The sequence below is a fragment of the Etheostoma spectabile genome, chromosome 18, assembly GCF_008692095.1.
Source record: "Etheostoma spectabile isolate EspeVRDwgs_2016 chromosome 18, UIUC_Espe_1.0, whole genome shotgun sequence".
NCBI classification, from domain to species: domain Eukaryota; kingdom Metazoa; phylum Chordata; class Actinopteri; order Perciformes; family Percidae; genus Etheostoma; species Etheostoma spectabile.
In genome coordinates, this window is record NC_045750.1 from 6,297,726 (window position 1) to 6,315,039 (window position 17,314).

General features: G+C 38.7%; 2 protein-coding genes across 4 annotated transcripts; both read right to left on the bottom strand.

Moving 5' to 3' along the window:
* Positions 1 to 200: 200 nt before the first annotated feature.
* On the bottom strand, positions 201 to 10,036 carry heca (hdc homolog, cell cycle regulator). 2 transcript variants are annotated; one of them, XM_032543733.1, is made up of 5 exons: positions 9,585 to 10,033; positions 6,137 to 7,181; positions 3,211 to 3,377; positions 791 to 945; positions 201 to 519 (listed from the first exon to the last, which is right to left on the bottom strand). In XM_032543733.1, the coding sequence occupies exons 1-5, from the start codon at positions 9,730 to 9,732 to the stop codon at positions 355 to 357; spliced, it is 1,680 nt and encodes a 559-aa protein (XP_032399624.1). In that variant the 5' UTR covers positions 9,733 to 10,033; the 3' UTR covers positions 201 to 354. The 2 variants fall into 2 exon arrangements, 1 of the variants encoding a protein (XP_032399624.1); XR_004336309.1 differs by having other exon boundaries at positions 436 to 519; positions 3,211 to 3,379; positions 6,143 to 7,181; positions 9,585 to 10,036.
* Positions 10,037 to 12,603: 2,567 nt separating this feature from the next.
* On the bottom strand, positions 12,604 to 16,676 carry abracl (ABRA C-terminal like). Of its 2 annotated transcripts, none has more exons than XM_032543742.1 (3): positions 16,489 to 16,676; positions 15,429 to 15,494; positions 12,604 to 14,665 (listed from the first exon to the last, which is right to left on the bottom strand). In XM_032543742.1, the coding sequence occupies exons 2-3, from the start codon at positions 15,487 to 15,489 to the stop codon at positions 14,481 to 14,483; spliced, it is 246 nt and encodes an 81-aa protein (XP_032399633.1). In that variant the 5' UTR covers positions 15,490 to 15,494; positions 16,489 to 16,676; the 3' UTR covers positions 12,604 to 14,480. The 2 variants fall into 2 exon arrangements, with proteins under 2 accessions (XP_032399633.1, XP_032399634.1); XM_032543743.1 differs by lacking the exon at positions 16,489 to 16,676 and adding an exon at positions 16,317 to 16,373.
* Positions 16,677 to 17,314: the final 638 nt, after the last annotated feature.

Genomic DNA, 17,314 nt, shown 5'->3' on the forward strand with positions numbered 1-17,314 from the left:
CAACTTTCTCTAACAGCAGAGATATACTGTCTTGGTATATATATATATATATATATATATATATATATATATATATATATATATATATATATATATATATATATTATATATATTATATATATATATATATATATATATATATATATATATATATATATTATATTATATATATATATTATATATATATATATATATATATATTAACTAGAATCATACTTTTTCCTATACTTAAAAAGAAACCAAAACAGAGGGAAAAAAATGACCTTATGGCACAAAAAATAAATCTTTCCTAGATTGTGTTAGAAAACAATTGAGAACCATAGCGGCTTAGCTAGCCTGCATGAACAGCATTTGTCAATAAGCCTCGAGTACTTTGTAGGAGGAGAAAGGTTTAACAAAGTGATAGTCCAGGTTGCCGCAGTGAGGGCACTGCTGGACGTTGCTGTACTCAGAGAAATACTGCATCCCGACTCGAACGTCCACCACTGGCTTCCCGCAGTGCTTACAGTTGAGACGAGCCTGCAGACACACAGCAAGGACACAGGTCAGTTCACAGGACGTTGTATAACCACTATTTGTCTTTGTTTTGGCATTTATTGTTTATGCTTAGTAATGTCTAATATATTTGTTTGTATGTATACGCCCAAACACCAAGGCCAATTCCATGTAGTTCCACAACTGTGGCAATAAACTGCTTTCTGATTCAGAATTAAGATTTAAGCATGGAAGTTGTTTAATTTCACTGCTGATTTTAAATAATATATATGTGTCATGGTAAATGTGTTCCCACCTGGCAGCACGGTGAAGCAGCCAGTATATCGTAGGTGTACATGGTACCCAGTTGGTGCCAGCTCCCGTCCCAGCGTGACTTGCACTTGATGCAGACAATCTTGTGGACGCCTTCTAGACAGTCCACACATATGGCGTAGAGGTGCATTAACCTGCCTGTTGGAAATAAAGAAATATAGTTAGGTAATATATTCACTAAATAACAAGTCAGTGAGTTTGTTTGTTTATCAGCCAGGGAAAATCAATAAAATAAACTTCTGATTGCATCCTTGGCTCATTATTATGCTGTCAGACCAGAGCAGCCTGGGGGATTGAGCTACTGGATAATAAGCAAGCATGTCCACACATAAAAGTCATTTAATTTCCTAAAAGGACAGCCTGGCATGAACCAAACTGAAACTTTCCCGGCACTGTACAACTTCTGTATGATTGCCCCATAAAAAATCTTGGACAAAAAGTCACAAATCATTTTTATTATAAGACTTGTTATTTTTAAATCTATGCTATCCAAGTAGACCTTTAAACCTTATTAAACTGAAGCTATGGAGCAAAAACAATGCAGTTTACCTTCCAAATCACACTATAAACACTAATGCATTCTCTTGTTAGTGTTTTCTGTAAACTTGTGTTGTAAAATAAGTCCCTGTACACCAGCTTTACCTTCTTAAGACAAAAAAGCGGTTAAATACTGTTGGATAAACAAACTGATAAAACTGATTTGAATCAAACCTCCCTTTTCAACTGTTTCTCTCTCACCAAAATTTATATTCTGCCCGCCACACAAAAGCGTGCAAAACAGAATAAATAATCCTTTCATGCTGATGCGTATCAAGCACCATACATATCAAAGCTTGTGGGCCAGCATATCAAAGAGGCTTCATGCGGCCATCGTGCTAATTCACATTCATGTTGGTCTGTGCAGAAGCCTTCAGAAAACCTTGTATCCAATCCAATCCAATCCACTTTATTTGTATAGCACATTTTACAAACACAAAGTTACCAAAGTGCTGCACAGAAAACTCAAACATACAAAACAATTAATGTAAAATATGGTAAAAACTAAATAAGAGCATCTGGTTTAAAAAGTTAAAAAAAAATAGATAAAAATACTAAATACTAAAATACAATAAAACAGTAAGAGCCATCAGAGGACCACACAACTCACATGGAGTTAAAAGCCAAAGAATAAAAATGTGTCTTAAGACGAGACTTAAAACACTCAACTGTTGGGGCTGTTCGGACATGGGGGGGCAGAGCGTTCCAGAGTCTAGGTCCAGCCACAGAAAAGGCCCTGTCCCCCCGAGTTTTAAGTCTCGTCTTTGGGACCACAAGCTGGAGCTGGCTCTCTGACCTCAGTGATCGCGCCGGCCTATAAATCTGGATGAGGTCTGAGATATATGTTGGGGCCAGTCCATTCACAGCTTTAAAAACAAACAATAAAATCTTAAAATCAATCCTAAAACGTACAGGAAGCCAGTGCAATGAGGCGAGAATTGGACTTATATGAGCGCGCTTTTTGGTTCCAGTTAAAAGACGCGCTGCAGAATTTTGGACTAACTGTAAGCGTGAAAGTGCTTTCTGTATGTGTATGTCTGTATACACAGTTTGGATCAGGCTTATTGATGGATTAACTAGTCATACCCTGTCTTTATAGCAAGGAAAACTTGGACTTTTTAAATAGAATGTGAATAAATACTTGAGCCGATTAACACATTAATGGTTGCAGTTCATGTAAAAGCTAAATGTGTTTGTTTTTTCCTGATTAGAAGCAATCCTGATGTCCTGCTGATCCAGAGCTTGATAACTCAACACTTGCTTCATTATAGGTTTCTGTTGGTTTCAGATTAAACACTGTACCTACATTACGAAACTAAACAAAGTGTGAATAGTATTTACACGTTTTCTACAATTCACAGATTGTACTTGTTTTTATTTTTTTGTTTCCTGTGAGGCTGTACTCTAATGTTTAGCAGGTATAATGCTTACCATGTTCATTTTCTTTAGCCTGTTAGCATGCTAACATCTGCTGATTAACTCTAAAAACAGTACGAATGTCCGCACCTAATTTTAAAGACATCCATCCATAGGGTGTATTATACAGGGGGGATGAGGGAGGTACAAACCCCCAAAAATCAAAACTGGCCAGTGCACCCCACACCCCCCCAAAACCTATTATAATTTTCTTTACATATAAAGGACATTTGCACCATGCATTGATGCAGAAAAGGAACAAATTGTTGCAGAAAAGTTTACCGGAATGCTGGCAATGAAGAGTTTGATGCTCAAAATCTCCATTTTGTTCAAAAGTGGTGATCTCAACCCCCCCCCCAGTTTTGAAATTATTTGAGCTATTTTGAGCTATGTCAACTTCATACACTTAGTATTTGTGTCCCACGCCATGATCTTTAAACAAAGTCTGACCTTGAAGGTGGCATGGGACATCATACTCAATCTCGTCGTGGCGTGAAGGGCTGAGAAACAGGGTCCCGTCCACCAAAGGAAACTGTTCAAACACAGGCAGCGCTCTGTGGCACAGCGCACAGTTGACCACGTTTCTCTGGCTCGCACTGAGGGCCGACAGGATAAACCTACAGTACAACATAGACAAAAACAACTTTAGCAAGCCGGCCTAACCCCTGAAATGCTGCTTTCATCTTAAACACACACGTGTACATTTTTACTTTTCTTTTACCAGGATTTTATGTTGATGATGCTACCCTTACTGTACATATTATGATGAGTATTATGATGTGTTGCACAACGGGCAGTGTGCATGCAATGCATGCAACATGAGCATGTCCATGCAGAGTGATGCAACACTCTGTACTTCATGTATGTGTGTATGCATGTATGCACTATGTTGACAGCAGGTATTGTTTGTTTGTCTAAGAAAAATGTACCCGCGGGACATAAAATCTATCTTATCTTATCTTATTACACCCCCCTTTCACACTGATGGGCAAGATTTATATGACATGCTTTGGTATATCAGAGCTGACTTTATAAACAAGTGAAGTTGTACTAAATCTATGGAATTAACCTGGGAGTAGTTTTCTAGGCTGATGCTAGTGACATTATAAAACTTAGACTAAAAACTTGTGTGCCTCTAACATGATGGATAACAGCTCACTAATGCCAAAAATTCACATAAAGTCAATTCACAGTCTACATGTTGCCTATGCCTAAAAATGTATCTTTGTATTTATAGTTTTTATGTCTAGTGAGACAAATCAAAAACCAAAAAACCACCTGTTTTTCAGTGGATGGTTTTAGTGTCTTATGATGGTTTACAATGAATGCTGTTGTTGCCTATTACCAACCTGGTCTCACGCCAGTTCGTGAAATGGTCACGCAATTTTGATGTATTAATCTGTGTACATGTCACGATTTTCGCATTTATTATGTGTATCATGATACTGGGCTGCTCTGTGGGACGCAATAACGGGAAAATGAAACACCGCACGCGGGACGGTGACAACAACTCGCGCCGGAACACGATCTATGGGAGACGCAACAATTTCAGCAATTAACTTATTCAAACAGCAGCTAAACAACAATTGAGATTCATAAACACTTAACTAACCATCACTTTTTTGTCTGTGATGTTTGTTTGTTTTACTTAACTTATGTGTCGAATAGTGCTGTCAAATTAACTTGATTAAACTATTTAATCGCAATTATTCGCAATAATTTCATAGTTAACTTGCAACTGATCACACATTATCTATTCTAAATGTCCCCTGATTTCTTTTTGTCCCATTATTTTTTCTCATTTTAATGCTCTTATCAACATGGAAAAGTGGATCGGCTTGTTTTGTGCAAATGTTGTTTTTTTTTTTTAAAGAACATTGGCATATAGCTTACTGTAGTGTTCAATTTCACACGGAACATTCTCACTTGGAGCAAATAATCTCTCACACAGTGTAACACTGTCCATCAATAAAAGGGTGAAAAAAATACTTTGATGAGGGGGCGGAGAATTAGCATCAGCTGTGTGCTTGGCCATCAGGTGTATTTCAGACTGGACGTGCTGCGATGAGAGCTCAGTTCACAACGACAAAAACACACAGATCACTTTGGTCTTGTCAATGGAACATTTTGGCGTCTTACTCTTGCCATCCCCTCAAAACGTAACGTTACTACTCTTTGGCCGGCTCGCAAGCCCAAACGGCGTGTGTGCAGCGTGCCTGTTGTTTTGTTTCTGGTCTAGCTAGATCCGGTGTGGTGTTGTAGTTTTTCTAACATCACTAGTTGTTGCAACAGCATGTGAAAAAAACTGCAAAGTTTGCTAGGCCAAAAAGAACGTTAATCTTGCGATAAAATAATTGAAGCCGTTAAAATGGGTTTGCGTTAACGCTGTTAATAACACGTTTAACTAAGTTGAACAAGTTTGTCTGCTTCCCTACAATAATCATGTTTCATTTATCAAATCACTAATGTTCAAATTCATGTTACATGGTCAGAGGTGTGTATTCACGATTTCACAGTTAACTTGACTGAGCAAAACTATTATTATTAACTATAAGCTACAGTTAAACCACTTAAAGGCAATAAAATAATAATTTTCTTATTAGAAACATCTTTTTAAACAAGCATAACAACTCAAATGAAGAGCACTGTTAAACATCTTACAATGTTTTGGAATCAAATAATCAACTTAAGTTAATTTGACTTAAACTTTCTAGTTTTTATGTTAAGACCAATTGAGAACATAATATCATGAATTGTTTTGAACTGTTGGTTAGATAAAACAAGCCATTTAAAACTTGAACTTGCGATGTGGAAAATTATGATCAGCATTTGTTTATTTCCTAACCAAATTGCGTCTTTTGGCTTGAAATGATGAGTTGAATGAATGAATGCACTTGTGCGGGTTCACTCAACTCATTAGATAAAGTTTCAAAACTTTCTAATGACACCTGATGATGATATTAGCAGACTTACCAGCAAGCATTGTTTGAGTTAAAAATCTCTCTTCATTGTTGTGTATGTGGAAGAGGTTTTTGGGTTTTATTTATTACTGTTAAGTTAATAGGTTTGTTTCTTTTCGAATAATAAAACAGTAAAACACGGGGGGCTAATCGTTCTCTTTACCAAAAAACCCCCCAGCAGAAGCCCATTGTTCAAATTTCAAAACTGACTTTTAAAACTTTTTAAAGAAAATGTAAAAGAAAAGCCAGTCTGTCCGTACATTTTGTCAGTTGACTGAACATTTGTTGATTCAACTTAATAAATTAAGTATGTCAAACTTGTTCTGCTAGTTTTATATTTTCAAAATCATTGACAACTTTAAAAACTAATTTTTTAACAGAGTTCAAGAATAAATATTAGTCCGGGGAAATTTTACTGTACCGCGCAGCTTTTTCCCGGCCTGCCCTGGGCACGTCCCTCCATGCGGACGTGGTACGTGTTGAGTTTATGTCGAGGGACATGGGTGAGGAGCTCCGAGAGGTCCAGCCTCCTCAAGAACTGCACTGGGTGAGAGTGGGCGCCGTCACCCACACTGCCGGAGGTGAGCCGGTGGTGGAGCGGGAGGGCGAAGGACAGCGGCAGGGGGATTACAGACCCGGGGTCCAGGTGAGCTCCACCGCCGGAGGCTCCCATTGAGCAGCCGCCGCCTCGACCGAAAGCTCCCCCGACCAGCAGGTGTTTCCTCTGCGGATCCATGTGGACGGCTGATTTGAGGAACTCTCCCAGCTGACGGGAACCTCGCAATCCTGCTCCTCCAGCTGCTGCTCCAAGGACAGCAGTGGGGGAGAAAGCGAAACCAGTTGGAGGAGACTGTCCCGGGGAGTCACATGGAGACTTCTGAGGAGGCCCCAGAGAAAAGAGTCCTCCTGTAGGGAATCCTCCTGCTCCTCTCTCTGTAGAGTTCTGACGGTCCATTGATAGTCTCCGAGGTAACTCCTGACTAGAGGCTCTGTGGGGTAGTTTACCTCCTCCTCCTGCTGCTCCTGGTGGCTTGCTTCTCTTGGGTTCCTCAAAAAGCCCATCCCCAGGCCCTGCAGCCCCTCCACTGGACCCATTCCTGCCCGTGCTCCTCTCAGATGGCTTCTTTTTGCGGTCATCCTGCACTCGTTTCACCTGATACCAGTCGGTGTCTTTCTTTAGATGGCCCTGGCCGCAGCGGCAGGAGCAGAACCTGAAAGCCAGGTCGTAGCCCTTCTTGGTCCACATGTTCTGCCGGCACTGCTTCTCGTTCCAGGACCGCGCGCGGCCGATGCAGTTAAACTGGACCAGGATGGAGCTCTCCCACTCGTAGAAACACTGCAGATGCATCCAGTTGCCGTAAGGGCAGAGCTCGTTGTTGCAGAGCACCCGCTGGTAGTCGTCCTTCTCCATGTTGATGGGGCGGACCAAGCTGCAGCCGAGTGGGGTCGCACACTGGGCCTCTAGATGCGTAAAGACAGAGGGAGGGGGTTAATTTGTTGTGTTCTCATTACAATTTCCTACAAAAGCTAAAAAAGCCTACTAATTTTACTGACTTTAAGGCTCATTGATCTTAAAATAAGTATAATCCTTTTCTGAATATTTACTTAAAAAAATATAAAATTGTGGATAAAAAAAAACAACCAAGTTTAAATTTCTACTTTTCTTAGTCCATAGGAAAACGGTACTCAATTTAGGGCTGAAACTAAAGATTAAAGATTACCTTCAATATTGAATTCTTTCAATATTTCTTTCAATATCTGCCAATTATTTCGTGAAAAATCAATTCATTGATAGCTCTATTCAGATCATCATAAAGAAAATACATACAAATGTCCCTCACTGTTGCTTAGAGGCCAAGGTGAAGGTCTTACATTTGAGAAGCTAAAGAAAAATTAAAGGTTTGACAAGTTTTTGTTTTTTACGGTACGGTTAAAGCGCTCTCGCCACCATAATCATTTTTACAGCCCAGCATGAGGTAAAAATGTTAAAAGAGAGATGTTATAAAGCGATGGTGATGAGGCAACGTCTTTGCTGCCTCATCACCATTGCTTTATTAAATTCAACTAGGCCATTCAAGCCTGTGAGCGCCTCTATTCAAGCTCTGCCAACTGTCAAGTCTGGCGGTGAATCAAATGTGGGCACACAGTCTCTACAAGAAGTAGCTCATGATAATACACTGTGTGTGTGTGTGTGTGTGTGTGTGGGGGGGGGGGGGGGGGGGTGTAGTTTCCTCCTTTCTTTTCCGGTACAGACAATGTCAGCGCTTTTGTTTTCTCCCTCAAAAGTCACCACAGTGGAGAAGAAATATACTATCTAATGCATTTTTTGTCCTGTTCATCATTTCAGTGAAACTGATAAAGTGCTGCACTGAGTTCAGCTTGAAGGAATCTTTAAATTAATCTTGCTTGGACACAGGAACCCAGAAATAAAAAATAGCTCCACAAAGATGTTTTCTAAGTTGACTTTACTGATTTTATTGTCCTAAAAAGGAAATATATACGTACATTCCGCGCTGCAGCTACAGATTTGTCTGCTGATTATTTTATTGATTAATATAATTTGTCAATATAATGTACTCAAATTGCTTGATTTGTTCAGCCAACCAACAGTCCAAAACCAAAATATAATATAATTTACTGTAATTAAGGACAAGAAACACAGCAAATCTACATATTTGAGAAGCAAGAACCCTCTTGTTTGGCATTTTTCCTTTCCAATATTAGTTAATGATTAATCATAAAATTAATGGATGATTGGACATTAACTATAATGACAGAAAATACACTTAACTGTTATAAAAAGTAAATACAGAACTTTTGTGCATGTTTACCTTTTTAGAGTAATAAATCAAGTATAGACAATAATATAACAATGTAATAAAATGACTCAGATTATTTTGTACTACTAATATCTAAAGTGCAATAACCTGTTCTGGCCTGAGATGCTGTTTTTACAAACAAAATTTTGCAAGAAGCCAAGCAGGGTAACTTTTTCCACCTATTTTAAGTCTGTATGGGATGAAGTTGAACTTGAGTGCGCAGACAAGCGGTGAGGTGTTAGTATTACCCTTGAGTAAGGCCACAACCAGATACTGTGTGGTCAAGGTGTGCTTAAAGAAAAGGCAGCTGAGGCCTGCGTACTAACCAACCACCAAATGTAACAACAACCGATCCGTAACCTTGATGTAATGGAATTCAAATGCAATATGTAATTAAGACTCACAGAGTCTGCATTTGACAACAAGGAGTACTCTTTTCATATGTGGCAATCCTTATTTCCAAGAAGCGGTCGAGGCGCAAAACTTCCATTCATAAATCTGACAATTTAAAGATTTCTAGCGTATCGGGTACTACTTAGACATGTTGAAACAAGACTAAAGACTGATTACGAAAGTACAGCAAGCGCTCTCCCAATCGGCTAACATCCAACACACAAAGCAACACCTGTTTCAACAACATTTCAACTTGTTTGCCTTCTCTTCCCACAATCTGCTTGCACCAAAACAAACCACGTTGGCCCTTAAAAATCAGCTAAACCAGTTACACAATCAAGATTTTCAGTGCAGTTGAGTACTTGCTGGTCCACATAAGCAACGACCATAAAAATTCACTCCATTAATAGAAGGCCTCTAGTCGTGATCGGCCAATACAGCCTATATGTGACGACAATCAAAAACTCATTGAATTGATACATTTTTGAATCGATGTTTGGCATAGTGTTCTCTCCAGAGTGGAAATAGGCAGAGGGGGGTAGAGCATATGTTTTAACGTCGCAGTGCATGTATGTCACAGTCGCACAGACAAGACAGACCCTGGAGGACAGCATCACTAAACTTCTACATCTGTGTCGGTTTCCTCTCTTACCACTTGAGCGCTCGTGCCTGGGTGCAGCAGCCGCCGCGGCAGCGGCCGCGCCTCCTGTTGCGGCCGCACAGGCTCCATTTTCCTGCTCATCTCCGCTACTGTTAGTGCGTTTGCTTTTCTTTCCCTTGTTGTTCTTCTGGTTGGGCATTGTACAGGATTCGGATGTCAGTGTTATTTTCGACCTCTATCAACGCTGGCTGCTGTCAACACTGTCTGACATTTCTGTGGACTCCATTTCTGCAGTGGTGCTTTTTTTTGTGTGCAGTTTTTTCTCTTTGTGTTGTTGTTTTTGGTGTCCTCGTGGAAGACAGGCAGGGTTTAGTGCAGCTCTGACAGAAGCAGTTTAAAAAAAAAACAAGCTGCAATAACCTTTAAGAACGAAGGCGTGTCCGTCTCTTGTTTTGATTCCTGCTCTGCTGTTTTCTTCCACCCCCTGACGTCACGGGACCCCGCCCCCCACGTTTGCCGTCGATTTATTACGCGTTCAAAACAAACGAGAACGCTCGGATTTTACAGCCTCAAGTGCTTGTGATAAAACTCTAGCACTAAACAACACAAACATTTAATAATTTTATTTTGTTTATATATCACAAGCAATAATGAAGGAAAAAAATAAAATGAGCCTTTATTGACACAAGGGTATATATATAATTCCTGTTTGTATCTGGTATACATGTAATTTTTATTTTACTGCCTTTCTTCAAAAATATTAAAAAAAAAAGTCATCAGTATGCAGAATGGCCCATTTTAGAAAGATATTCTATCAATGGATTATTATAACTGATATGTTGTCTATGTGTATAAATTGTATGTTGCAGCTGCTAAGGGTGGGGCTAGTTTTAACTACTGGCGAAGTAGTTTAATATTATTCATCATAAGTTATTTGCTGATTTTATTTTTGCATTAATAACCTGAGTTTGCAAACTGGTAATTAAAGCTTTAGAATAAATGTAGTGCATATATATCTAAAATGTAGTAAATTAAAAGATATGCAAAAATATTAATAAAGACTCGCTGTGAATTGTGATATAGATGTAATAGTGCCTGGTGTTGTTTTTAACACAAATAAAAGAAGTACTTAATAAAACGTCATGAAATCAAAACAAATGCATAGCAGCTTAAAAAGAGATTCCCACAGTACCTGAATGCAGCAGTACACTCAGCCTTGAGACGTAAGAAGTTGATGAGAAGTATCACATACCCTTGAGGAGACATCACTGTCTTATTTAGTTGTTATGAAGTCACATATTTCATCAGCCTGATGTTTGTAAAAGATAATCTCATTGGGGTAACTGGAGCTTCACAGTAAAATATTACTTTCAAATAGGTGTTATTTAAATCAAAGTGCCTGTATAACAATCAATGGTCATTCAATGTAACTGATTATTACAACAAGAGAGTAAATGAAAGGTATGACTAGAAAATATAAAACTTATCTTTTCTCTGTGAAGATTGGAAAGCCAAACTCCATTTAAAACTCTTACAATTTAATGGTGTCTTGTTTATCAGGCGCTCTTAAAGACGGTTAAAACATGACTAAAGACGATTTATAAAAACAACAGCAGGTGCTCTACAATTCGGCTTAAGTCCAACACAACAAGCTGTCATATTTTATATAACTTGTTTACCTGCTGATGCCACTATCTTCTTGCACCAAAACCCACCATAGTGGCCCTTAAAAATGGATGGATTCCAAAGCAGCTGAGAACTATAACTACTTTGTCAACCAAAAGCTCCGCTCCCTTCATAGCAGAAGTATATAGTGTAAAACTTTAGCCCAAAAATGTCAATCACAATAAATTAAAAATTAAGACATACAAAAAAACAGCTTTTCCACGCGCACTACAAATCATCACATTCCAATCATGCAACAATTTAGCGTGTCCAGTCTCAGTTGCACATTTAAAACAAATATATATATACAGTGTATCAAGTGTTTCAAGATTTAGATTTGTCAGAGAAAACACACCGCAACGCAGGTTCAAGGATTCAAGTGTAAAGATTTTATTTCTCGCAGCGTATTCCACAGTAACAGAAACCTTTGTTATTTTAGGAATGTGTTATTGCCAATACAAAAAGACAGTAATGACGCACATGAACACATCACGCAGGCATCCCAATAGTTCACAGAAATGGTTCGAGGTACTGGGACCGATCTGATAATAACTTTCTCCTCTTGCTAAGTGTTAACTTGTGCTGTAATTTGCATTTATGTTCAGCTCACTCCAGTGCAACATGCAGCAGGATAACCCTGGACGGCCGTGATGCAAGCGGCATGGTTTATCCTCATTCTCGCTTTTTCCTTTATTATTCCCATAACTTTTCCAACCTCTACTTAGCCTATTGTCCTGTATTGTGATTACATATTGTTTTCTAGGCTTCATTTCAGCTTCATTCATAATTAGCATACAATTAAACTCATTCAGTTTTCCTGATTTTGACAACGTTTTGATATCCATGATATGTGCCACTAATGCTGTTTAGAGCACAATCTCCAATACGGTTCAGAAAAAAAAAAAAAAAGAAATCACATAATTCAAGTCAAAGAGAAGCAAAACAGCCCGCACCTGAGCCTAAAAGATTCAGGAAGGGTAATACAACAGCAGTGAATGTGAACAGGGTCTTATAACACTTGCAGATGAGGTAGCCAGCGATCGCTTGCCTCTCTTTTTGTGAGATATATATATATATATATATATATATATATATATAAAAATAATGCTCGATATTATGCAGAGCAGCACAAACGCTGCCACGTAGGAGATGTTACAATCAGCCAAACATTTGTAGATTCTTGGTCCTTCTGGTGTTTATCCAAGACAAATATTTCTTCTTGCATCCACAGCCACTTATCAAATCTATGGAGACCCAAAGTGGTCAAAAATAAATATGACACTGTGAAATGTATTATGTGAATGAACTATATGAATAAAGACCAAATGTGACAATTTGAACTTAGATTGTTAAACATCCCAGTGCAGTTTAAACTCAATCAAAATAGGATTGTTTTACCGGTTATTTTACAAAAGTTGTTATTTAAAAATCAAAGCCATGTTTTGTCCCAACGTTTTTTGTGAAAAGACAAACAGGGCAGAGCCAGGTATGGGATTGGCTGATGCTTTGTTATGAATGAGTGAACAGCCAATCACGTAGCTGTATCTGCCATGACAAATTCTTCATGATCAACAGTGAGAGTTTGAAATAAAATGGTCAATTGGAAAAATGTAATTTTGATGTAAAGGGCATGTATGGAAAGGGCATTTTGAAATTAAAAAAAAATAGCTTAATTAATTAAGAAATTACCTAAAATGGTTTTGTGGAGTTCATTAATTAGAGTTTTAAAAGGTAAATTGGATTATTTCAAGTTTTATTGCATATTGTCTGCATTTGTTCATATTATTATTCCCTTCATGTTGTCTTTTAATTCATTTTAATTTTGACCACTATGGACCTCCACACAAAAAGCTGAAAGTGCTTGTCGATGATATTTCAGCAAAATGAAAAAACTAAAATGACCTTTGACACAATAAAACAACAAGTGACGAGTTTTGATGGTGAGAAACCCTCGCAAAACCAAAACAGGCACGCATGATCTGCAAGTATCATTTGACCTACAGTACAGAATAAATCAGGGTAAATAAAAAATAAAAAAACGAATAAAACTATAAATGCACAACTTGTGTCATAGGTGAGACACCTAGTTTAAGCTACAGGACAATTAAACATATTTTGGTTGAGTTGATTTGGTCCTGAGAAACATCCCAAATTCATCTTTTGCATCTGGCACCAATCACCCTGTAATTGTTATACACTGATAAAAATTGCACGAGAAATACATTCGCCACTTGCTCATCAACTGGTTCTTACGAAAGGCAGGTTTTGGAGTTTGTTTAGCAGAGAAAATTCACTGTTGACCACACCACATGTAAAAAGATGGAATAAAAACTACTCTAGCAGATTGCAACGTGTACAAAAAGGTGAAAAAGGTCTTTCTTGAAATGCACTTGTCTGTAATTTCTACGATGGAATTGTTCTCATAGTCCCAAGAGCACTGGTCTAATAGCGTCTTCTTACAAAGTCCACAAGAGGTAGTAGAAATGGCTCATGTAAATAAATGGAACCGCCATTTGTTGACACTGTTGGTGGAAACACACTACCCAAGCTGCACTAGATTTAACGTCAAAACCCATTACATGGATTTAAAGTAATGAGATCCTAACTCCCATTGCCACTTGAGACTGATGAGGGAGACTAGTGCAGCTTTAACAACAAGTACCCATTACAAACGACTTGTCAGGATCAGAGGGCTCTAATTGAAAATGTGAAGAAGCTTGTCAAAGTTGCTAAATCTAGCCGGTGTCTTGTTCTGTGCTACTTTATCCTGACACTGTTACCATCAAGAGATGGTTGTGATAGTGAACTTATACTGTAATTTCTCCCAGGAATCAAAAATAAAAAAAAATGAATGCATTACACAATGAATTACATTCCTGATTTGTGCGCTCATAGTCTTGAAAGCGTATATCAAAATGACGTTTCAGACCCGTGGTTGATAAACAGCAGCGCCTGAGAAAGAGAGAAACACCATCTGTCCTTGTCATATGAAACTATGAATGTGGCCGTAAATCAGCCCCTGAGAACCTTAAATATTCTCAAATTAGTTTTTTGTGATAATGTTTGGCACAGTGAAATCAATTTAAATCATATGCAGATATGCCAGCTGAGCCTGTAAGTGTACTGGTTGATGTTATTGGTTTGGTCATTATGTTTGAATTCAAATACTGAGCCTTGCACAAGACGGAGGATAACTGAAAACGGAAGCTCAGTGACAAGCTGGTACACTGCAGAAGCTCAGTATTTGAGTCGCTAGAAGGCCACCTGGTTCCAACTTGAGCCTCACTCCTGGAGCAGGACGATATCGACGTCATCGTGGACACCTTGCAGAAGCAACTCGGACTGGAAGGTGACCAGCTTCCTCCTCTTGGCGGCCTTCAGGGTGCCCACCAACGCCTCGAAGATGTTGGCACACTGGTCGTCGTTAAATAAGACCCCAAACTTCACGCTGGTTTGACCATCAGCATCTGGAATAAGAGAGCAGAGCAGATTGATAAAAGTTGTTTCCACATAGGACGGATTATTAGCTCAAAAGTAATAATAAAAAAGGTATAACTGCAGTTTAGGGTCCTAAATTCCCCGTAACGTAACCACATTTGTACGGGTCCTATCCCCTGACCAATCGGCTATCCTAACCTTAGCCACTCGAGATCAAATGCCTAACCCCAACCAATCTGCGGGTTTTGGCATGGCCATAGCGGAATTTGGGACACTAAAGTGCACGCAAACCCATTTATTAATCGTTTAGATTAGAGAATGTTAGAAAACTCTGGAAAAGGATCATAACAATTTCCATGAGCCCATGATGATCTCTTTACATTGCTAGTTTTGTTCTAACTTATTGTCCAGTAACAAAAGATATTTAATTTCAAACATATCAAACAACATTTTTACTGCTTAGTTCACTGTCGATCAGCTAACTCCCAATTTCCACCGGTTGCAGAACGGCTGCGGATCCGCTCCGGAACGGCGGCGGAGTCATTAGGTTTCCATTAAGGTCAATGTGTGTATTTCCACTGACTGCGGAATGACTAGATTCCCGACTCCATCCCAGCTGCGGCGATCCCCAGCCCTCCGGAGCAGATACACAGAACTTCTTTTTTTGCCAGATGCCGCAGAGCTCCACAGCTATTCAGCACATGTCAGACAGTGCTCTACGTCCAGCTATGCCAAAGCACCTCAAGATGAAACACACCACCCTCCAATCAGAAAATCATAGCACAGACTCACTTTTACTGCCGAGGCGCTGGATCTCCTGCACCAGCAAATTTACTTCATGAGAGACATTCATTGTTGCTAGAAGGAAAAAAAAGAAAAGAAAAAAAAAACAAGCATCAAATACACCATGTAGGAGCAATTATCCTCGAGACATGCCACTCTTTTACATGGAGAGACCACAAAGCCAAATTCCATTCAAAATTGTGTCAGTCATGTTCTGTTACTGTTACTAGAGTAAAAGTCTTCTTAAATGTTCAATCTTTTTAAGAAAAGGTCCATACCTTAATTCGGTAAATGCCTAATCCACCATCAGAGTTTATTTCAATAAAAATCGTATTTCCTAACTGATATGGTCATCTTGGACCAACGATGGTAACGTGATGTAGGTATTTAAAAAAAAAAAAAAAAGATTTAATTGAAATGAAGTGGACTTGGTGATTAATTGCATTGCCGAATTTTCCACAAGACGGTATTAATTCAGAAAAAAAATCCTAACATGTCTTTTTTCCCCATGATTATTGATTATCAGAAAGGCAATTCCAAATGTGCCAGATTATTGAACGGATTTTGGAGCTAGGATCATCTTCTTACAACAAAACAGCTGATGTGGCCATAAAAATCGATACAAATTCAATTGTCATTGATCAGATATACACAAAAACACTATCATAGTCAATAAATTTAATTTAAAAAGAAACTGGTGCTTCACCATTGAGATTGACGGAACAAGCAGCAACATGCAAAGGGCGGACTATCAATGCGGAAATAGGTGGATTAGATTAGCACTCCCGGCTAGCCATCATAAAACACAAATCCTTCCTGTAATTCATTCATTTTTAGTGATGTTAAGTTATTCTTCGGTGCGGGTTAATATTCACAATGCACACATGTCTTACATACATTCAGGTACAATAGAAAGTATTAAAATGTGCAGCAGAAGAATGTACCGGGTGAGGGAGGACGGAGGAGTTTGAGACTGCTTACCGGATGAATATGCGATGGCCAAACAAAGTCATAACAAGTAAACAAAAAAAACAGTTTTAAAATGTAACATTAACGGGAACATATTTACCTTTTAATTCGTCTTGAGTCTAATAAAACGATGGACGACTTCCTGATGAATCTGCCCCGGTGGATAAAGTTGATGCGTTCACTGTATGCTCGGAAAATCCCCACTTCTTCTATGAGGTTTATTGGCGGTGGGCAAACAACTATTTGTTGCATTGCCGCCTTTAACTGGTATGGAGTGTGGATCAAAATATCGTATACGTACAATACACAAAAATAAAAAAATAACAATGGCAAATAAAAATAATGGTCAATCAAGTCATATCTTCTTAATCATATAAATGTGTCTAAGACACTGAGAAAGTGATAACACTCACAGATCCTTTGTAATATATTTATTAGATCACACTGTTCTTGGATGATTTGAATCAAATGCCTTCTTTCTTTTTTCTTTCAGAAACTTTGTGGTGCGCTTCTTCTCCTCCTAGGGTTAAACGGCAGTTTGCAGCATTAATGTTATACTACTGCCATCTTCTGGAGTTAACTAACTCACACAGTATGTACGGATATTTTTAGTTGTATCTGGTGTGAGGCTGCGATTTACGCACATATTTGAATGTATTTGTTCAAAGGTGCTGCAGGTGACTATTCAAAGATTTGTTTTAAATAATTTATAACACACAGGACCATGTAGCTGAGAGCTTCAGAGCAGTCCAATGAGTGACCTGCTACTAAAGTGGCAATTATGAGTTGTCAAAATGTACTTACATTTTCCCTGAACACCCGAAGGCACCATTAAAGCTCATCTGACTTCATCGTGACACAATGCGTTACTGTCAGGCACAGGCACTGCTCCATATATGGCAAGGAAGGAGGACGCCTGCCTCTAG